This window comes from Perna viridis, chromosome 10, assembly GCF_037379345.1.
Source record: "Perna viridis isolate PV_CMFRI_1.1 ecotype Kerala chromosome 10, ASM3737934v1, whole genome shotgun sequence".
NCBI classification, from domain to species: Eukaryota; Metazoa; Mollusca; class Bivalvia; order Mytilida; family Mytilidae; genus Perna; species Perna viridis.
In genome coordinates, this window is record NC_142454.1 from 26,892,186 (window position 1) to 26,917,034 (window position 24,849).

General features: G+C 32.9%; 1 protein-coding gene across 1 annotated transcript; it reads left to right on the forward strand.

Moving 5' to 3' along the window:
* The first annotated feature begins 1,929 nt into the window (after positions 1 to 1,929).
* On the forward strand, positions 1,930 to 24,355 carry LOC148605186 (perforin-like protein 1). The gene is made up of 4 exons (XM_088549055.1): positions 1,930 to 2,070; positions 10,160 to 10,242; positions 18,956 to 19,011; positions 20,042 to 24,355. Exons 2-4 carry the CDS (start codon positions 10,163 to 10,165, stop codon positions 21,517 to 21,519), a joined length of 1,614 nt encoding a protein of 537 aa, XP_088405181.1. The 5' UTR covers positions 1,930 to 2,070; positions 10,160 to 10,162; the 3' UTR covers positions 21,520 to 24,355.
* Positions 24,356 to 24,849: the final 494 nt, after the last annotated feature.

Here is a 24,849-nt window from a genome sequence, read left to right on the forward strand (position 1 = left end):
TTTTTTTTTTATTTTCAAGGCAATATCGGTTACATAAAAAAGACGAAAAACAAAGAACAATTGTACAGCGCAAACTTGGAAAAGAATACATAAAGTTAAAATAATACTCAAACCTCTGTTTAAAATTCCAATCCATTCAGGTGCTACCAATCGCGATCTGTACATGTATCTTGGGACAGAAAATAGGGATATATTTGTTTGGTTGGCATTTCAATCAGTAATATTTATACAAAAATATTGTGTATAGACAAAAATAGTTACATACACGACCTGCGCCAGCACTAAGTATGGTATTCTTCAATTGAAACCACGCTCCTTATCACGTATTAACATGATGACATTAATGTCCTTCAGTTATATCTCGTACAAATAACCTTTTCAAGGGTTTAGATGGTGTGCATGCAAAAACCAGACAGTGGTTTTTACATGTCAAATTTTGTTTCCTAACTACTTGATCCACTTCATATAAAAATACATCCTTTCTGAAAGTGCCATGTGTGTTTTTTATTAACTGCAATGAGTAATTAATTGAAAAAAGGATAATACTTCTTATGTTTTAGCAAGATTTAGTGCTTTGATAGGAAATTTTAATCATCGTCTTCCCAGTCCTCTGTTGTCGCATTTCAAACAATCTTTATTCTATTTGACAAATATGATATAAACATTAAATTTGAACAAAAAAAAAATTCATTGGGATAAAATTTACCATGTGCCAACTGTATTATAAGATCTGCCTGGTTATTACATGAACAGCCACTTCATAGAAGATCCCGTACCATACTTACACAAACTTATAAACATATCATTATATCGTCCTACTTTATAAAGTACGACCTTCCTGTTTTTTTTTTGTTTTTTTTTTATAAAATCCTTGACCAAGTAAGTCAATAGGGTCACAATAAGAGAAAAATGATATACATAAGTAAAGTTTAAAGCTTTGCAAAAATCAAAACAATGAATAAATAACACCTACACTATTTACAATGCATTACATGTATTCAATTAGGAGTCTAATATTAAATAGGAGGTATTTAAAATAATTAAGTCACATATATCATTTCCATCCTCGTATTTTTAAGGATACTAAATATTTGTAACGTGCATAATGTTGATATAAAGTTGGTTTAACCAAATTCACGAGTTCGTCTTGAGTCGTTTTATTTTCTGTTTGTTAGCCATTTTCCAAATAATATAAAAATTCCATGTCAGTGTATCATTACTTTAAATGTTTAAGACAACAAAAAAAAAACAAAAAAAACAAACAAACAAAAAAAAAAAAAACACAATAACACGTTTCCTGACCGAGAAACCAGACTGCTGTAGTTAGAGAATTATGAGTGAGTATATATTCCGACGTCATTTACAGGCGTTCTATTATGGAATAATGTGAATTATCTTAACTGTCATCAAAGGAACAAACGCAAACAAGAGCTTCTAACTTGGAATAGTAATACATATTTGATTGCCTAACATGTTATTCCTCTTAAAAGCTAATGCTGCATACAGTGTAATGTTCTTCTTAACATAAACATATCGCTTAAATATGTCATATCATTCAATCAGTCATTTTTGAATCGAAACGTGTATTTACTTAAGTTATTAAAATCTATACCAACCGATAGCGATGTTTTGTGTTTGCAGAATGAGTCGTAAAAGATTCAATATTTTGTATCTGAGAGAAAACGTTTTCACCATACTTGTTTTAAAATTTGACTTCATAATCAAATACATGATACGCTTATGTGTAACCCCCCCCCCAAAAAAAAAAAAAAAAACAAAACAAAACAAAACAAAACAAAACAAAACAAAACAAAACAAAAAACAAAACAAAACAAAAACAAAACAAAACAAAAGAAAGAAACAACAAAGAAATAAAAACATAAAAAACTGAATTTGTTGTAAGTTTTGACAAAGTATTACGATGTATCTCTAAAGTATACCGTATTTTTCCGCTTGTTAAGTGGTACGTCTCTTACATACTTTATATTGGATTAAATGTAATTGAGTTCTATTAGAACTGAGTGCTGGTAATACAGGCATTGTTATTTTCTTAACATTAATACAGCCAAGGTAAGCATTTTGTTATCATTTTTTAATAAATAATTCTATAAACAAATACTATCCCTTTTTTCATTTTAGTTGACTTTGAAAATAACGTTGTATGTCTTTCTGTTCTATATTGATGATTAAAAGTTCAGCCGTACACAAACTATAGACCCTCAGTTTTTCTTAAGGCTTATCAAAATTCACTATTTAAAATTAATTCAATATGAGGAAAAAGGGGGCAACGTTCATGCACTACAATGCAGGGCTAGAAAATTAAAACATACAGTCAACACAAAATAACACAACCAGGATGAAACGAGAAAGTTCAAAAGGATAATAGGGTCGACAAATTTAAATTGCCACAAGAAAAACGGAGGGATGGGTGGGATCGGGCAATTTAGCCTCCTATGGTGGAGCGCAAAAGTTCCTACTCCTATCAAATATCACAGCAGGGTTCTTTAACGTGCGAGGAGCGTGACATATTTCCCAACAAGGTGCACAACTATGATTTGCGGTCAGGTTTTCCGCATTATAGCCTGACAATCCCAGCATATAACACGCCAGGGGTGCCCCATTCTACCACCTTTGGCACACATCCAAGATGCTCTGTGGACAGAACTCCTAGCCACCGGGTAGGTTCTGAGCACTATTTAGTCGCCTTTTACGACAAGCTTAGCACTGCTGCAGGCCTATTCTTTTGACACCCGGACTTGTACGGGGCGACACTATTTATGAACCGCTGCGATGTTCTTAAGGGATGGTTTTCACCTCGAGTGCGGGAGGTTATAGGTTCTTTCCCCGGTCGAGTCATACCAAAAAATTGTAGTCACTGCTTCTCCGACAAGCACGCGTAATGAAATTCGAATAAACAGAAAATTCTCCTGAATCCAAAAATGAGTCTACCAGGAAATGCAAAAGACCAAAATTATCAAAATAGGAAGCCAAATCCATCAATTAGAGGTTCTCTCATGTACAATAAATGGAATATAATCTTAGTTTGTATATATTTTGAAATTTATATAAAACTGCACATTGTTATAAATGATATATGATATTGTTGGAGGTCAGACAAGTTTGAGTTCTGAGTTGCCAAATGCCCTCTGGGACCGCAGGTCCATCCGCTGTAGCATCGACCCAGAGGTTATAAAATATCAAATTTAACTTTAAATATATACTGCAAATTCCGGTATGCTATGCATGAGTTTCAAGGAGTGCCCTATCACCAGGAGCTTAAGATCAACATAAATTGAACATGAAAAATAATTGCATTCAAGAATAATATCGAAGTAGGAAGCCAAATTAATCAGAATAGGATGTACTTTGTTCAATACAAAGAATGCAACTTCAGTGCGTTATATATTTTGAAATTCAGAATGCTACATATTGTTTACAAATATGATTTTAAAAAAATACAAAACAACAAAACAAAAACAAATATATTCATCAAATTTCGAAATAAGAAACATTGAAGTCAACCGATAAGGAAGTAATAAACCCCTATCCTGAGTTGTGACATACACTGACGTACAACCATACTTTTAAATTTTAAGTTGACATAGTTTGTATTTCGAAAATGAAGTCAAGTGTTTACTCTGATCAGCGTCTTTAATATTTAGCTTAAGTAACGTTCACGAAACTTGATAAACGACATTTTTGCTATGCCCTTTTGAAACAAAATGAAAATAGTAGATTGTCAGAGTATAAATGTATCGTCGCTAATATATTTATTACCGTCACATCAAGAATAACGACGACAAATATTCAACTGCAATACGGTTATAACCTAAACTCAAATGCAAACTCAAAGATTTCTGTCAAAATAACAATTATTTTTTTTCAAAATAAATCTGCGCATGCCTTGAAAATTTGAAAAGACAGTCAGTTGGGAGTCGACGTCCTGATTGTAAGTGTACAATTAAGTAACGACTTTATAAACAGTATTTATGAGAAGGCAGGGTACAGCTCTTGAATGAGAAAAAAAAACTTTCCACTCAGGTCATATACAATCCCCTTTTATCCATTGTCCAAATTCACATCCCCTATTGAAAATTCCCCATACACCAATAATAAATTATCATTCTCAATAAAATCCACATTGCATTATTTCATGAAATATTGCAATGTTCAAACTAAATTATACATTTCTAAGTACTTCAACATTTCAACTGTTATTGAAATTTAATTTCAAAGCATTTTTTATATCAATAATTTATTTTAAAAACTCATATTTCATCCTTTCCGCTCAAAATCCCCATCTCCCCATAAACCATCCCAATTACCAACCCCATACACCAGATAATGGGAAGTCTTTCCTATTTATAATAAAATAGTATTGTAATTCAATATCCGTTATATGTTTAAGTAATAATTTGCTTTACGCATCAAAAGATTCTTGTAGATACATGGTCATTCTTATTATTGTAACCTAGTGGTTAAACGGTTGTGGAGGTGGTGCTGACTGTTGCTGTGTTGGTGAAGAGTCAGTCTGATTAGCTGGTGGTTGTTGCTTACTCTGTTGTTGTTGTTGTCTGTTACCCCTGAACGGTTGGTAATTACCTCGCTGGTAGCCTCTATCCCTGTAACTACCTCTGTTGTAACTCTGTTGGTACTGTGTGTTCTGCTGGTAGGAACTCTGCTTCAAATCACTTACCTGTTGTGTCAGTTGGCTGATCATGCCTTTGAGTTCTTGGTATCTGAAGTCTTCTGTTGTTACTGCAGACTTTGAAGTACCTTGTTGTTTCTTCTGTTTTGCAGCACCAGACAGACTCTTTCTGTGTGGAATGGTCTTTCTCAATCTATCTGAGAGCAACACGGAGGATGTCAAAATCTGGTATGATGTCGTATTTGTGACCGCTAATGTCCTTCAGTTTTTGTCTTAAACCAGTCCAAAGCATATTATGCAGCATATTGTCTATCGCATGGGCTTCTACTAAACCAAGGTCTTGGGCTTTACCAATAATGTTCTCTAGTCTGCAACTCCAGCTAGTTACATCCTCATTTTCACGTTGTCTAGCTCCATAGAATTCAGCTATGTTGTCATATATGCCGTCCAACTTATGAAGTATCTGTTCCACTGTTGTGCCTGTACCAAGTATCATCACTACTCTTCCAGCTTTACCTCTCAATGATATACGGATAGCTTCCTTGACCATGTTCTCGGAGTACAAATGTTGTTGTAAAAGGCACTTGATCTGGTAACGCCATAGGTCGTAGGTAAGCTCTCCTTTGGCATTCTTACCGGAAAAACATGTCAACTTGGGTGGTGAAGTGAATGGTGGCTTCGGTTGAGATGGTAAATTCTATGGGACTAAAGTTGGCGGTGGTGAAACATACTTTTGCTCCTTCTTGACTGTTATCTTATCTGTCGGTTTGGATTCAGTCTTAGATGGTGGCGGTTTTGACGACTCTAGATGACCTGAGGCTTTAAGTAGCTCTATCATGGCAGATGCAAGTGACGGGTCTAATCATGAAGCTGTAGTTGGATCTTTACTCATCGACTGCATCTCTTGGTATAAATCACCAGATGTCATTTGTTTAGTCGGAGTTACTACTACTTCGGTTAACTCATCAGCATCTTTTCCTCCTGTGGCGATGTTGACGATGATAATATCCTCATAAATATCACGTAAATAAAAAAAAACACTTTTCTTTCTGTATAACCAATTATCTGCTATCTATACTGCTGACAGTAAACATCTGTTGTAAGTGGACACGAAAAGAGAAATATTTAATTTTACGGCAACAATTTCTTAAATCAAACATATCGTATAAAGCTGTAACTGCGTAACTATCTAAAAGATTATCCTACGGTAGTGCTCAAAGTAATATATCACAGATATGAAGTATCGCTCAAAGTAAACTCCGCTAAAACGGTGTCTATCTAATCACTGCGTAACTATAGTAACTCAAGTACAAGTGAAAACTGAAAACTCAAAAAAACTAGATCTGAACTAAGAAAACACAATAATACCTGAGCACGAATAAAAAATATAAGAAAATATGAAAGTCTCGGGAGGTGCTAGGCAATCGAACTAAAGGATTGATGGTACAAGGTAGTGTGTGTTAGTTAAGTTAACTGTTAGTTCAACATGCAATGCAAGAATACGCACACCCATACCAATCAATCGCTACAGTAAAAGTTGAGTTTATTTCACTACGATTTACTGAAAGTTTACTTTATATCGGTTTATGTATATTAAACTTTTATCTCAACTAGTTTATACCTATTTAGACTTTTATCTCAATAGTTTTATTGATGTTTAAACTATTTTATCAGTATATCAACCACAGTACTATGTATAACAATACACGAACATAAACATAATACAATGACAGTATAAAAACAACATGCACAATCACAATACTATAATATCACAACATACATGACATATGACAAAGTACAATGTCAACTCAGATAATGTATGTAATATGTATGTGTAAGTATGGACTTAATAATTTTATGTATGTTCTTTTTAATAGGCACGGACAAGTACACAGTCACATGTAAATATCCACAAAAATGCAGATATAATAAACAAATCTAAGCTATAGCATAACTGACTAAGTCAAACTATTATGTTGGTTGTGTATTATAAACACTAAGTAATAATCACAAAACAAAAATGAAAGTGTATGCAATCAACACTAATGTAACACTAAGTATGCAAATATGTGCCTGTCTGTCTCAATCAATCAATAAATGTACCATATAGTAATGCATTAGTGTTTGTTTACATGTGGTGGGTGTGTCTCTATGATACTTCCTGTGACTTTGACCTCAATATGGGAGGGGGTATGGTCTACCTCAAACAAAAATGTTCTATGTTGACAAAATCAAAAAGTCACTGCAATAACATTACAACATCACATGTACACCTTTATCTACATATACGGTCTCTATATTCTAACTAGTAAAGCTATACTGTAACAACAACTTGTTATAATAAACTGAAATTCAGTGACTATTTACAGAAATAACAGTTTATAAATCAGCGTACAGTTTCAAAGTCTAACTTTCAGATTATTCATGAAAATACAGTATTTATATTGATGACAGTGAATAAGAATACACATAAAATATATATACACACAATAAACATGTAATTAAATATAATAAACCTTTTAAACAGTCTGTATCTGTCCTTCATCCATGAATATTGACAAATTTTCAATCGTTTTCACTACACCGGAAATGTCTGACAGCAATATAATACTAGGTCAATATTCGGAACGAGCATGATACGTAATGGGGATCCCTACGAGTACGATCAATTGAAGAAATAAACACAACCCACGATGGGCGCCATCTGTAACCTAGTGGTTGTAGCACCATTTGGGGATAATAAAAACTCAAGGCGTTGATTCAATATGTGTGTTGTTTTTCCAACCAATCATATCAACAGTAACAATGTATAAATATACACAAGTAACCCTGCTAGTAAAATAAATATATTCAGTACTAAGAAAGATGACTCTAGCACTCAAATAAGCAAATCTTCCAAAATTACATGCATGTCTCATAGCCAATAGAAAATAGTACTAGTTTTCTACTTTTTTCAATATTATCAAATATAAACTGCATAAAGTATTTGATTAGCAAAAACAAGCACATCTGTTAGATAATAATCCACATCTTTTGAAAATACAAGTTATTAATAAAACATATGCATTGACAAGACAAATAAGCTGTTAAAATGCACATATAAGCAAATCATGCTGAAGACACTACACTAGCACAAAAATACATATAAAAAACAACATGCAACACAACCTACCATGTATATGGTACAAAGGTCTTCTAGTCAGAGAAAGTAGTCACAAATGTGGGATCTACATTATCAATAAGTATAAGCTGTAACAAAAATAACTATTATAAGCACTGTGTGTATTTAGGTTACATTCTGATCATTTCAATATTCAACATAAAACTATATGCATTTACCTATTAGAACATATTATAGTCAAAAGTTAGCGTTTTTATAATGGAAAATATGATTTACCTGTTATTTTAATCCTTTGATCTCTAAATTTAGCCTTTTTATGATTTTAAGTATTTTAAACAATATTTAACTCTTTTTATCAATAAAATTTATGATTTGTATACTCTTATGTGTTTTATTATTTTATAACGCACTTTCATTCAGAAATCACACTCAGGCCATTTATACAAATTTGACATACAACACTCATAAAACTGGAATATGAAACTATAGACAAGAACATAAGTGAAGGATAACTAACCTTAAATACAGAAATGTTGTCCACTAAAAATAAATGCAGAAAACCTAAGTAAAGTAATAAAGTTGACTAAAAATTAATATGTCTGCCAATCAATCAAACAACTGGCTGTCAAGAGAAAGAAACAATATAATTTCCCTCCAAATGTGACACATGACCAAAATGAACCAATAGAAAGACAAACAATTAGAGGTTTTCCAAAATAGAATGATTAAACTTAAGAGTATAGGCATAGAGAGCACCTGCTCTAAAGATGCACTCAACCATGAAATCAACATATAGTAAACTAGCAGTGGAATTACTGAGGCATGGAATGATCTCTGACCATTCATGACAATGAATGCAATACACATATAATACATGTATAGCAAGAATGAACACAATTGATATAACTAAGTAAATATATTTATTTATCAGAAATACAATGATATATATAATAACTGTATATGAAAATATCCCCTCCACCACATATAATAAAATAGTTTGTTTGTTTGTTGGGGTTTAACGTCCGAGCAGCAATATTTCAGCTATATTCAGACGATAAACATAAAATTGATGATAAAATGAACATAAAATATGTGATAAAATAAACATGAAATATGTAATAAAATAAACATGAAATATATAATAAAATAGTAATGTAATTCAATATCCGTTATATGTTTAAGTAATAATTTGTTTTGCGGATCAAATGATTCCTGTAGATACATGATCATTCTTATTATAAATGCCTCAAGTTTCTGTATGAAAGTTGTCCGTCTGTCAAATTTATAAATCATACATGTAAGCAGTGTATCCTCAAGTTTGCTGAATCTGCAAACCTTTGCCGTAATGTTTAATTAACAAAATTAACAAACACCTTTAAATTACAAAAAAAAATGTGCACCTTAAACAATTCTACTAATGGTACAAAAAGTTTTGAAATTCCAACATTGATCATGATTAACTCATTGAAAAGATAAATATTGGCACATTGGTCCTCTTAAACATTTCAACGGTTGTTCCCAGTTTTTAGTGGAGTCCGCGTTGCTCATTTGCTTTTGTTACTTTGTATGTATAATTTTAGTTACTTTATGATCTTTGTTGTGATTGTCTGTTTTCCATGTCTGGTCTTCGTCTCTGGATTACATTCTTTTGATTACCGCTATATCCTTGGTTCCCTTGATTACTCTTACTCATCCACCAATTGACGTATTGGTATATGGTATATGTCAATGTAAAAAAAAACATGATTTGGACCAGCTTTTTAAGAATTGACTTAAGCACAAGGATCATGTAAGAAAAAACTACATCGATCAAGAAACAACCTTCTTTAAATAATACGAGCTTAAGACAAAAATGAAGTTAGATAAAATACAATGTGATAAAAGACTTATTTCACAATGCTTTTTAAATTGGATACATGGAAAATGCAACTTGTTGAAATTGTAGACGACGATACCCGAAAGTTTCACTAACAGAACGATTATAAGCATTTGGACATTTTCAAATTGCAAAGCTATCCAGCTATCATGCGTTTAGCAAAATCAAAATGGATCATTTTTATAAACAAAAATGTCATTATGACATTTAATTGATCAATTTTTTGGAAATTGAAAATATAACGTATAATATAATAAATGTATGAATGCAACTGGTCAACATATTATGACATTATGTCAGGTGCTACACTTCTTACTTTTTAGTTTTAAAATATAATCCAAGTGGTTAGGTTATAATTATTAGCTTTGAGTGAAAAGGTCATACATTTTAGGAAAAAGGAACATCAACATTTTATTGAAAATTTCCTACAATAATAACAATCTTTACAAATAGTATTTAAGTGCCTTTGATTAAAAAACAATTCAAATATATGGTATTTTCTCCATTTATATAGATCATGAGTCATTCTACGATTTTTCTAATTCTGACAATGGTGCTCATTGAAACGCCAGTCACTCACAGCATTTTGATGAGCAGGTATGTAATATTTCAATTTTTATTTTAACATAATGTCCACAATTTTCTCGACATGGGGATGTAAAAATACATGCGTGTCAGTTGGAATAACATTAAACTACTGCAAAACTCTCTTGGTTCTTAGAAATACATTCAAAGATGTAGAGTTAGATATAAGGTATGGGAAATGACTCTTGAAATTAATGTTTGTACAATACTCAATTTCACTATAGCATATCCATTCGAAGCCAAATGAAATCAGTCCAGGGTATTTGATGTTTATATAAGACTGATGTTAAATGCTTTACACAAACGTGGTAGATTTTTGTTCTAACCCTAGGTCTACCAATAACTGCATTTTTTAAACAGGAATGACAGGCATTTACTAAAAACTACGATAAATTCCGCACCCATTTACTTTTTTATTATTTTTTTTTTCAATGTAATTTTGTCTAATGCTCTGATCATAGTGATGATTGTAAATTGTCGTGTTCAAGTTACTGTGTATATGTTTCTACGATTATATGATCAGCTAATGCAGTTATAAGAGGTGAAAGATCTCAAAAGTGGGTTAATATACAGTACTTGTGGAAAACCTCAAATACTATGGTATATGGGGAATGTACATTAAGAATGGGGATGTGGATTTCGTATGGGGGTTAGGGATTTCCAATTTGGAGGATGGTGATTTTTTTGTATATTTATTGACGTTGAAAGTATATTAAGTTGAATTCAAAATAACAGTTTAAATGTTAAAGAATTCATAATTATAAACTTGTATATGATAAGGTAAATATTTGATATAAAATATACATCGGGGATTCAATGTGGGACGTTTCTCTAGGAAAATGGGAAATTGGAAATAGGGGATGGTATATGGTGTAAGTGGAAACTTTAAACAATTCAAGAGCTGTATCGCAGCAGGGGGTTAAATTATTACAGCACTGGGAAAAATATTCATAACAGATGGATAAAATATCGCAGCAGTAGGGGTAATTTATCGCACCAGGGAGTTTAAGATATCATAACAGGGGTTAATTTATCACATAAGGGAGGTTTAAATATCATAACACAAGTTTTAATTTATCGCAGCACGGGGTTACCTATCATAACCGGGGGTTAATTAATCGCAGCAGGTAAGTTAATTTATTACAGCAAGGGGTTAAACTATCGCAGTAACAGGGTTAAAATATCACATCAGGGGTTTTAAATATACCTACAGGGGGTACAATATTGCAGCAGAGGTATAATTGAACGCACCATGGGGGTTAAAAAATCATTAAAGAGGGTTTACTTATTGCATCGAGGGAGGTTAAAATATCATAACAGGGGTTCATTTTTCGCAACAGGGGAGAAATATCAGAGCAGGGGGTTCAACTATCACAACAGGGGTTAATTACCGGAGCAGTAGGGTTAATTTACACGTGTAGGTATCTTAGCAGGGGGTTAATTTATCGCACCAGGGGAGTTAAAAATCGGAGCAAGGGATTAAAAAATCACAGAAGGTGTTAAGTTTCGCAGCAGTAGGTTTGTTTTATTGCACCAGGATGGTATATTTATCACATCATAGGGGGTTAAAATATTAATGCAGCAGGTAATTTATGATAACAGAGAGTAAGTTCATCGCATCAAGGGGGTTAAACAATGGAAGAAAATAGGTTTCATTTATCGAAGTAAGGAGTCAATTTATCGCAGCACGGGGTTTATGATATCACAGCAGGGTATTTTTGATATCATAGCAGAGGAATTAAATATTGTAGAAGGGAGTACAAATATTCTACAAGGGGGTATTCGTAAATATATCACAGCATGTTTTGAAACATCATAACTAGGGGGTTATTTTATGTCAACAGGGAGTTCAGATAAGGCAAAAGGGCGGTAATTTAACGCTCCCAGGAAATTTACATTTTTCCATAGAGGATTAAATTTATCAAAGTAGGATGTTAATTTATCGCACCAGGAGAGTTGGGTGGGGGGGGGGTCAAAATATCACACCAGGTGGGTAATTGTTTTTGCAGGTGGGGTTATAACATCATAATATGGTTAATTTGTCACATCAAGGGACGTTAAAAATATCAACATGATCAAAGCAGGGGGCTCAAATATCTTAACAGGGGGTTTAATTATCGAATCAAGAGATAAGTATTGCAGCAGGGGGTTCAAAATCGCAGTATAGAGCTAAAATATCACAGTAGTAGGTTTAATATATCGCACCAGGGTGGTTAATTATTCGCATTAGGGAGGTTATAATGTCACAACAGGAGTGTGTATTTATCGTATCAAGTGGTGTTATAATAACACGACAGGGATTTAAAATATCAAAACGGGGTGTTACATTATCGCACCATGGAGTTAAAATATCGCTGCAGAGGGTTTAAATAACACATCGAAAGGTAAAAAATATTTCAGCAGTAGGGGTAATTTATCGCCAAAAGGGGGGGGGGAATTTATTGCATCAATACCACAGCAAGGTGTTAAAATATAAAAAAAAAGTCGGTTAATTTATCGCATCAAGAGGGTTAAAATATTTCAGCAGAGGCGTTAATTTTATCGAGGCAAGGTGTTTTTCTATCGCACTAGGTGGGCTAAAATATCGCAGCAGACGGGTTGATTTACCGAAGCAGGATGGTTAAATATGGCACGGGGGAGGGTTAATATTACAGAAGGGGTTGAAAATTTGTGCATGAAAATATCACACGGGGGGGGGGGTAATTGATTGCAATAAGGGGTTTGAAATATCGCAGCAGAAGGGTTAAAATACCACACCCAGGGCGGATTATTATATTGATATCTCCATTCGCCAACTTTCAATTGCACTTTTATCTTTAAAACAGTTTCTATGAGGCTTACTTAAGAATTTCAAATAGAAATAATTGGGATCTGCTATATATCTTGGAATATTATTTAACTGGTTATAGTTTAAAAAAATTCTTGCGGGAAATTTTTCCTAATGTTTTCTGTAGTAGAAAATTACCAAATCTGAAGTATCAATATCTCCATTGAACTACTTTTATTTGCACTTATATTTTTTAAAAAGTGTCTATGGGGCTCAAAGATTGCCAATAAAAATATGTTGGATCAAGAAAGGTATACATCACTAATTATAAGCCTCTGCCTCGATTTAAGGCAGACATGTACTTAAAAATCGCCATCTTTATGATTTTGTAAAATATTTTCAGTCCTTTGGAACCTTCTTGTTAAGGATAAGAGAAATAACCCTGCAAAAATTAATATCAAGGTAGTTATTTGGAAACTTGTACTTCTATTACTTAGAAATCTATTAATTTCTACTTTAAGCTTTGTCTGAAGTTATTGTGAGGACATCTAGCCCCTTTTGGCCCATAACTCCCAAAGTATTCAAATCACAACCCTCAGAAACAATTTCATCTTTAATGTTACTGTATAGAGAATCAGTCCTTCTAAGTTTTTATTTTTCAACTACTTTTAGATAATTTCTGAGTAATGAAAAATATGAAAATTTCTTTTTGATATGCATACAACGCTCGAATTTCTGTTAGACGATATTTTCGTCCGCTATGTCGAAACCGTTTATTGTCAAGTTATTGGAATTCACATAGGGGCAAATTATGCACCAATTATTCGGCAAACGTCCATCCCGTCACAATAAACTATTCTGTCCCCTGCAAGACTTGAGCAAAACCCAGCTGTTTTTGAGTTATTTGCATAATTCGGCTATTTTACCATAGTGGTCTATATTGGTACCGCACCCATTGTTTTTGCAAGATCAAAAAAAAAAAAAAAATAAATAAAGAAATAAGTAAATAAATAAAATAAAATAAAATAAAAATAAAAAAAGAAAGATTGTTAAATATATTATTCAGATAATTTATGCTAAGATTTGTTCCAATCCGTCCAGGAATGTCTTAGGATAAAGTTCGAAATGTATAGTTCGGGAACAACATCAGGACCTGTAACTCAAAACATCAATTAACATATCTGTAAATATTGGCATAGGTTAACCAACTGTTTTCGAGTCATTTGAGGTGAGCTGAAAAAATTGATTTGTTTGGGCGTTGTCGTTTTGATTCCTTAAATTCATAACAAAATTAAGAGATGTCTGGTATCTGAATTTTCAAATGGAATTTGATATTAATTTTCTTTAATATCTGACCAAAATGTGTTGAATAGTTGTTTTATGGGGGCATGATCTCTTTTGGCCCTTATGTGAAGGGGAAAAATCACAATCTGAACAAAATTTAACAATTTTTGGGGTAGCCATTTAAGTTCGAAAAACAAAGCGATATCCAAAAATTGAAAAGCGCAGGTAGAAATAATCATCAGGAATCCAATAAAATAAAACTCGAAAAACGGAATAAATATTTAAAAACTTGTTTTTTTTTTTTTGTTGTTTTTTTTTTTGTTTGTTTGGTTTGTTTGTTTGTTTGTTTTTTATTTGTTTTTGTTTTTCTTCTTTTTTTTTGGGGGGGGGGGTGGACCTTTGATCTCTTAAGTTTCGAAAATGGTCTAAAGATTTAAGAACACAATCAGGGATTTTTATAAGGAATGAACTAAAACTAATTTCCAAATAAAAAAAGTTGAATTTTTGGCTCCAAAAACGGTTAATGATAAGCAAAACCTGTAACTTTTCTCCAAGATAATTTCAAACGGAACTGACTGACATTTGAATCATGAAAATCATTCAGCAATAGAATCTGCCTATCAATTCTAATGATAATATACATTTCCTCCCTTTTAGTCCTTTATTTTTAAAAATGTTTTTTTCCGAAACCCTGCCAAAATCTGGCCCACTACCATGATCTTAGAAACAATGTGTAAAAACTAACTTCTATTTTTTTTCATAAATATGTTCTTATCTTAAAGCTTATCAAAACAAATTTTGTGCCCACGCTTGTCCTAAGTTCAACATGTTGCAGTCCTCTCACGCTGCACTTAGCAAAGCTATGTATTTGCATATGAGATAATCAGTAATATATAAGATAAACAGATAATACATGGCAATCCACCATATGTTATGATATTGAACCCCACTCCTGCAAAAATAAAATCTCTGTGTTACGTTATTTTAACCCCCAGCTACGATAAATTACTCCCTATTATGACATTTTACTGCTGTGTATAATTAACACCATTGTTATATTTCATGTATTTTAACCCCCTTGCTGCTTTAATTAACCCCTTGTTATGATATTTTAACCTCCCTGTTGTTAAATTTTAACACTTCCTGTGATAAATCAACCCCCTGTTATGACATTTAACCCCCTCGGCATGTTGCGATAAATACACCACTCTCCTACAATTATCCCCCTGCTGCAATTAATTGCCAACATTGCTGCTATAAATCAACCCCCTTGTAATGATATTTTGTTCCCCCCAGTGCGATATGTTAACCCTTCCTGCGATAAATAACCACCCTGTTAAGATATTTTAACTCCTTGCTGCAATAAATTAACACCCTGTTATGACGTTTTACCCCAATGATGATATGTTTTAACCCTTTCCTACGATAAACTAACCCCCTGTTATGATAATATAACCCCTGTTGTGATATTTTACCCCTCTGTTTTATTCAACTTGCAATTTAGGGTCATACAGGGCTCCGGGGTCAAGTTATCTTGAAGGCGGTCAAAGATTTGCTATGGTATTTCAACCCCGTTCAATATTTAGCGGGGTCAAAATACCGCATGCATCAATTATCAATTATGTTGTGGCATCGCACATGCTTGTTTTTTGTTATTGTTTTTTTTGTATATATTAGTGTCACGACAGTGCATGAACATATTCCGTGGCGTTTTTTTTTTTTTTTTCGTTTCTTGCACGAGTTCAGTTGCAAACACTTGTCAATTCGAACGAAATTTAAGGAAACTGGATGATATTGCCTCCTGTTATATTCAGGAATATACGAGACCTCCAACGACCAAAGACTGATCCACAAATTTTCATCATTTATGACACAAGTCTTTCCATACAGTACACAGTCAAGTAATTTTGATATTACAGAAAAAAAAGCAATTTGCAATCCAGATTTCAGTGATATTAAAACGATGATCAAAAATTATTGTCCAGTTTGGAGGACGTGTTTTTTCAACAAACGGTCGGTATTCCAATAGGAACAAATGGTGCTCCTTTAATTTTTTACACCCTTCTGGAGTTTTTTAATCGACACCATATTTGTCAAATGCGGTGAACGTGTTTTTCAACAAACGGTCGGCATTCCAATGGGAACAAGTTGTGCTCCTTTACTTTAGTAAAAACATTGTCTTCTTTACATGAAAAATATGTTGTCGTACTAGCAGACAAAGCCCAAAACAACATTGTTTATTGTTTATAATCTGAGATAGACGTAGAAAACAATAGCAGTGATACGACCTATACTGCTTTTACACTCTTCAAAGAAGAGGTTGTGGAAAACCATGCTATCCTCTTTTGGTCTCTCTACCAAGGATGATGATTGTGATTTACCGTCTATGTACTGGATTCCTTAACTCCACAAGAATCCATACAAACAACGTTTTATAGCTGGATCTGCAAAATGTACCACCAAACCTCTTTCAAAACATTTAACTTCTATACTCTACTGTCAAAGAGGTTCTGCAGTCCTACCACAACACTTGTTACTCCCGTAGTGGTATTAATTCAATGTGGATCCTGAAAAATTCGACAATTTTTTTGGAGACAATCAGTACAATACTATTATCTGAATATAAGAGCATTAAAACCTATGATTGTTCAACACTGTGTACTTTTATTTCCTATATTCAGTTAAAATCCCGACTTAAAAACATTATACATCTTTGTTTTTTTTTTCAGTTTGGTCAGTAGTTTGCTACCTCGAAGTGTAGGTCAATATATGAGGCTTACATCACAATGTCTGTAGTATCCTTTATCTCAAGTTCTTTGGGGGATAGATGCGGTGTATCAAATCCCACAATTATGATTGTTTAAAGTAAATACGTCATATATATATATCGGAAACTAAGATTAAAGGATATAGCTAAACGATATTCTTTCTTTCCGAACAAATCACTTATAAACAAAACAAAAAAAACACAATGGTTGTTTAGATAAGAAGCTGTAGAGATTTGATTCCTCAGCGGTGTTTGCCATACCAGCAACTTGCAGATGCAAAATATGATATTGTATAAAAATGAAATGAAAAAGTTCACCCTCAATGTACACGATGTAGCTACATGTATAATAATATATTAATTTGGAAAGGTTAGTTTTATTTTTGTAAGAAGAAAACCATCTTTTCCTCAATTTTCATACCAAGTAAGAATACTATAGTAATGTTATCATCTATCTCCTTCTATATATTATGATCACTATTTTGTTTAAAATCCCTTTGACCTTGCTATAAGATAATTTTCAATCTCACGCCAGTCGAATGAGAATGAAAACTATCGCTAGCTTCTATGTCCTCGCGTGACATACAAGCAACAGCGTAGGAATATTTGACGACCCAAATAACCATACGTTTGTTTACGGTGTATGAAATAATGGCTAATTTTTACATTATTTTCGTGTTTTAACGGTGTTTGTGGCCGGTGTTAAAGGGGGCAATTCTTGCTTAAATAGCTTTATGACTTTGTTCAATTTAGTCTAAAAACAAATTTTTCATAATACATGTATATGGGGGTAATTTTGTTAGGAACATTTCCCCTATTTTCTTCTCGTTATAACCAGGTTATTTTTAAATTCTCTAACCGGGGTCATTTGCGAACTTCATACAGGCCTACAACGTCAGTCGTATGTTTCTTTTTAACTATAACCGCAGACGTTGATTGAAAATCAGATAAAATCACGTAAATCATTCACATTGTTCCTGAATTTGCAAACTGATTATATTTTCTAAGACTGCTGGCTTCAATCTGTGGACTGAGTTTCGAACGTTAGACGCTGTTTCAGCGCTCAGGGGTCAATTAAAACTTTAATCACTATATGATACGATTACGGACCAAAATACACAAATTAAGAAGAATAACACCATTATACATTTTTTTTATGCATGAGTCATTTATTTTACATGATCCTTACTTGGATTGCTATCTAACTGAGTTAAATACTAATCGTTTGTAAAGGTTCTCAAAAAGGGACGATCAAGGGATTTTGGTGAAAACATGGAATGCTAAACAACTGATATTGCTATTTGTCAATTTATTGCAACAAGTAGCTTTATAGTATGATATGAAGTCGTAACTCTCAAGAAATAAGGCATTTCTCAGCTTATCTTCCATACAAAAACAAGAGAATTTCTTTTTTTTTAATTATTTTTTGAACGATTTGTATTTTTATAATACAGTAATTGCTTTGAAATAACCATAATACGATTACACATTTGAAAACAAAATTTTATATTCGAAATATATTTGTGAATATTTCTCCCCGTGCATTCTAACTAATTATGAATGCACTAACAAACCCTTTGTGTCACGCTTGAATGGGTTATGTGGCGATATGTAGTGAGGCGATGGTTGATAAAGACACCTAAAGTAATGTCAAAATGTTGTTGTTGACTTGTTTTTTTTTCTAAAATTATTTTGATATAGTTTTGTTTTGTAATTCGTTTTCTGAGTTCACGATATGATCTGACTGTATTATTTTTTTTCACAAAACAGTAACTGACGATTATGTTGGTTGAAGAAACGTGTTGTCTTGACTCGATTTAACTCCTACATTGTATCTTAATTAACTCAAAGCAACATCTTTAATTATATTGATAATAGTATTATAATAATAAACATTGTATTCATAGGACATCAGAGAAGACTTCAACGAAAGGTGAAAGGAATGAGGCATACGTGAATGTCGGTATGTTATTTCAAAGTTGTAATAGCAATATAAAAATAGTGTAATAGAAATATGTCATTATTCAACACCTTTTCTGAGAAGATTTTATTGACCTATACAAGACCCATTATTGTTCTTTCTTCAACATATTTTGTATCCTTTTGCAAGTACGTTGAAACTAAGTTTAGTACTCAAGAATACAAATAACGCTATCTTTTAAGTTAAGGTGGGGATGCATGAATTTTTTTTTGCAAGTATGTGAAGGTATATGACCGTAATATTTGTTGTAAAGAAATAAAGGCGCTAAAATTATTTCAGCGATACAGAAAGATGTGCATGCTTGCTCTGTATGTGCTTTGTACATTATCTTTACTTAATTTCGTACACATATTTTCTTTCCTTAGTATTCTGTATTCATTTGCGATGCCCTGGATTGGTAAAAACATGATTCAAACGCCGAATCAACAACTATCTATCTAATAAACTAAATATGAAGACATCCGAATATTTTTTACAAAGAAAATACAAAAACAGAAAGACAAAAATATCTTATTTCAAAACATATTTATCCGAGATTCAGTTTATGCATATTTATACTTTAACAAAGTATTTTGTAAATTTGACGTTATGATTTATGTTTGATTGCACATTAAAATTAACCATTCGATTGCAAAGTCGAAACAAACATGCCATTTTTTTCTAAATGTTTGTGGTTCAAAATATTATTATCATGGGAGGAAGAATACATTTTTGGTCAATTTTGAATAATTCTTTTCTTGTTTTCAAGATTCTATTTAATGACATTTACAAATGTATAATTTGTTTGCATGTCCAAATGGAAGATATTTGTTTTTCATTTCTGTAAACTATCGAAATGAAACCAAAGTAAACAGCACCTGTTGAAATTATTTTGTTAATTATATTTTAAAATTTGTGATTTACAGATGTTTGACAGTCTGAATCACAAAATATGCATGTTGATGCGATTTTCATGATGTTTAGTTTTTAAGGGACAGTCATCTGTGAACTTAATGTTATCCTTAAACTTCAGGTATGAGAAATGATCACCGTTTACAAGTATGCAATGGCCCACAGTTAAAGCGTACATTTCCAGACCTAGATTATGCTTTATTTGGATACAACATATTGAATGGCTTTCCTCTGGCTAATGGTCATGATCCAGGTTTCACCTTGCCTATCTTTGAAGCTGATTACAGCGATTTGCGACAATCTTCTGATTGCAGATTTTCAATACCAAAAGGTCTTGTTGTTGTTCCGGACGTCTCATGTGTAACAAGTTTTATATCTAAAGTTGTTCAAAGTAAACACGAGCTATCTGAAGCCCTATCAGTGTCAGCTGGCGTTAGTGGAGGGGGGTGGGGTGTAAGCTTTTCAGCAAGTGCAGGATATAAAGAAGCTGCGTCACAAATATCATCTGGAGAATCAGTAAAAATAATATCTTCAGCGACTTGCAATTATTTTTTCAGCAAATTGATACAAAATAATCCGCCAAACTTAACTCACGCTTTCCGCAAATGGGTTATTAAACTTAGTGGTACAAGAAATAAAACCTTGTATTTTGAATTTTTCAATAAATATGGAACACATTTTCCAACATATACAAAATTCGGTGCGCGATTTTCCTATGAATACACGATGAACACAAAAACGTTTGAATCACAGCAAGAAAAGGGTATAAATGTAGGTATACAGGCAAGCTATTCGGGACTTTTTTCAATCGGCGGAGGTTTCAACATGGATTCCTCGCACAAAATAGCTGCATCTGAATTTTCAAAGTCGGTCACAACAAAAACAATAAGTGTTGGTGCTCCTCCACCACCCAACGGCGACGCTCTGACTTGGGCTTCTACCGTAAAGGAATATCCTGTTCCTATGGAATATAAACTTGAATCGATTGACAAATTATTTTCTAAAAAATTTATGGATGGACTAGGTATCAATTACAATGATATTGCAGAAAATATTAATCGTTTTAAATTATCCTACTGCAACCACATGAAGGAGACTGGAAGGGTATATACATGTCAGAGACTTGAACCAGGACTGAAGTTATCAGATATAAGGCTGTTATCACATTACAAAGAAAAACCTACAGATACTATTGATGAATGTGTAGAAATTTGTAGAAGTACCAGGAAATGTTTAGCAATTACGATGCACACCGCACGAAAGAATTTCCGAACATGTTTTATGTATAATAGTAGGATGAAAAGTAAAATTCAACACAAAAATGAAAATGGTTGGACAAGCGTTATTATGACACACAAAATTGATGATGCTGATTACCTCCGATTAATAAATGCCAGATTAGATGGTAGAGTACACACAATGTACCATCATTCTCAAGAAAAGGTTTGCAAAAATGATTGTATTAGTAAGGCTTACTGCAAAGCATTTTCTTACAACAAAAATCGAAATGAATGCAAACTTTATTCAAAAGAAGATGAGAACAATCTTTTAGTTGATCGTTATGGCTCATATGTTGAGTTTGTGCCTGCAGGAAAATAGGACGTAACAAAACAAATCTAGGATAAATAAAGTCATTTCGTCATGCGAACAAAATCAAAAATTTCTGATGACTTTGGTAGGAAGTGTTATAAAAACCTGAAGAATATAATCAATAATCAATATACAAACAATATATAACCAAGTTTTCGCATCATGGTTTCACTATCTTTATAACTATGTACGTGTTAACTTAAGTGCTTGTCTCGGAGAAAACATTACAAAATAAAAAAAAAACAAATATCGCATTGAATGTCAGAAAAACGTGAGTCATAACTTAAGAAAGAGCTTCATAGAGAGCAGCACGATACGACCGCAAATGATAAACTTTGAAATTAATATAACACGATTTTTAAAGAGAAAAAATGACATTATTAAATAAGCGAAATTAGACAAAAACAAAAGAAATTAACATGTTCATAATATTTACTTTAAAATATACCATCATAAGTGAACTATCCTAGGAATATTAAAATTCGGTAACAGTTTGTATTTCAGTAAAAAAATATCTTTATTGAAACTGTTCTGACTCAATGTTGCTATTCACTCGAGGTAATAGTTATTGTCAATTTAAATTATTTAAAAGTTTTTAGAAATATTTTTTTTAGATTACTACAATCAATATTATGTAATTGTCACAATAAAAGATATCTCAAAAACAATACTACACTGTACACAAAGGGAGTTGTGTCCCTCGTTTACTCTTCTGCATTATTATAAATGACATCTCATTTATAGTCAAATACAAGGGATAGACAAAATTGGTTAGTGAGTAAATAAAGAGCTTCATGAAGTGCAGCATAGTACGACCAAAGTGTTCGAAACATTAACAGTTAAGGCGAGTGTGGACATAATAGACATGCTATACGTTTGTAACAAACTGTAAGCATATGGACATAATATAGCACACCATTTGGAAACTCATAGAAATTTTTCGAAACATTCTCGGGGGTAGCACATTGATCCCTTTTTACTAAGAAAAACGATAAGAGATATCAGCAAATCTAAAAGATGCAGTGTTATGCAGGGATTTTCACAAAGCACCATACTTAAACAAACAGAAATCCGACCATTTTATTTTAAATCGATTTTTTTTCCCTTTGACACTTAATTTATTAAAAGCTAGAGGCTTGAGAGACCTTGAATCGCACAAGAAGAGAACTTGGAATCATGTGGGCATATTATGTGATCATTTAGAGCAAAAATAATCTCTAGCGGTCATCTTTTTTAATTAAGCGGAACTTAAATTTTATCAGAAGTTTCATTTGCAACTTTGAGTAGCAACAGGTACCGGCGGAGCCCTCTGAGTAACACAAAAAGTGGATTTATTGTGCGGATATTTATGTCATTAACCCTTTCTATTCTCAAACTTGTGGTTCAAGAGGAACTACAAGTATCTTTGAAAAGTTGCCAATCAGAAGCTTAATTTGTGTCTGTTGAAAATCGTGTGTATTCAAGTGACACCAAACATAACTCGTTTCTGCCGAGATTGGTTAAAATTGATCAGAGTCTAATGGTTGATCCCATGTTCCTCCTTTTAGCCCTCAATTCCTAAAAATGCTAAGATTTCTACAAACATTCAAAAACTATAAGGTTCTACGCGCCATTGTCCATGTTGTCCGAGGATCAATGTATCATGATTAAAAAAAAGATTTGATAAGCATTAGTAAAGTTTCGTAAATATAAATCATGCGAGTAGACAGATAGTCGACCAGGTATTGTTACATAGACAGAGTAGCTTTAATAGTTCACTAATGATAATTGTGAAAAGTAATTAAAAAGAGTGACTGGCTTACCCCGTAAAAATAGATGATGTTTTGCTAATTTCTATCAAAGGATTAACACCCCGAAGTGTACCTAAACAAAAGAAACAAACAGCCAATCAATGTGATGCATTTTTAGCTCACCTGGTCATGTAAGCTATTGCCATCATTTGGAGTCTGTCGTCCGTATTTTTTTTTCAAAAATCATTTTTGAAACCAATGGATCAAATGGTTTGAAACTTTGCAGGAATGTTTTATTGAATGTGTACTACAACAATAGCACCTTTGTTTTGATTAAAAAACATGGCTGCTGTTACTAGATATGGAACATCGGGGCAAATTGTTGTGTTTGCCATATCGAAAATCTGACATAGAATTTTGAATTTTGAAGTATATCTGATGACCCACCTGCGAGTTACTGCCCTTTATTCTTTGTTGAGAAAATCAGAATCTAACTACCCTGCAATTTTGAAGTAAACACAATATCTATCTTGGAGTAATTGCCCTTTTCATCAATATTTTAAGTACTTGTGTCGCCTGGATAGCTATTTCATTTCTTTAGAAAGCCTCGTCAAAATAAAATGAGTTTGCTCCAACCAAAACTTTGGATGAGTTGTTCTCACCAAAATCTGAGATTGGAAATTATTATCCCCTCACAGCAAATCTTTGAATAGGATATAGTCATTTGGTTTTCCGTATCAATGTTGGAAACGGCATAGGGGTCGTATCTTACACCAGATCAACATCAAAATTGGTATACAAGTTTCCCATGAAAAGAGGAAAAAAAATTAATTTCAAGACCAGAGTTCAATGGTTATAAAATTTTATAGGAAGAGCCTACATGCAGAATAGGGTCAACAAATGCATCTATTTAAAACTATTCAATATTGGTTTGGTGAACCCAGTTGAATGTCATCAAGTCAGTGATGTAGTTACCTCGTAGCATTATGGACACAAATTGCGGTTTTGTGAACAGTTCCCCTCATGGAAGTGCCCTTATTTGTTGGGGAGCACATTATTTGTACACAGACTATATTTAGTTGTTGTATTTATTAGCTTTAGTTGAAGTTGTTAAAAAGTTGCTTGAATAAAGAGATAATTTGAATGTTTGAGTATGCTGTTAGATCACAAGCAAAGGTGGGGTAAGCTTATATCACCACTTATCCTAACCTCAAACAACTTGACCCAATGAACTTGGCTTCCATTATGTCTGTTATTTGATGACGAGATACATGTTGTTTTAGTCTCTCTCGTACTTTTCAGTGATGTTATTCCACGCCACACCTTGTTTGTCTTTGACCTAGACTTTAGATGTATGTCACATGAGTGTATTTCCAGAATGTGTGTCGTGACCGTCAGATCAAAATACTTAGTGTTAACTTGTCTTAAGCATGTTTCTATGTTTTTACCTAGGCTACAGATATTTGACTTTTACACATATGGTGTAAAATAGTTGTTGTTTGACATATTTCTTCCATCATAGATAGTGGCAGGGGATTATTTCGTTTAATGGAAATGCAAACGAACAACTTTTCAGTTGATTGATATGAATCATGAAATTATGTATGAG

What these genes read in the sequence shown, in the direction of transcription:
- LOC148605186 (XM_088549055.1), top strand. Translation starts at nt 10,163, where the DNA reads ATGAGTCATTCTACGATTTTTCTAATTCTGACAATGGTGCTCATTGAA. An exon ending in CACAGCATTTTGATGAGCAG is followed by an intron (nt 10,243 to 18,955) that starts GTATGTAATATT and finishes TTGTATTCATAG; the next exon opens with GACATCAGAGAAGACTTCAA. An exon ending in TGAGGCATACGTGAATGTCG is followed by an intron (nt 19,012 to 20,041) that starts GTATGTTATTTC and finishes CTTAAACTTCAG; the next exon opens with GTATGAGAAATGATCACCGT.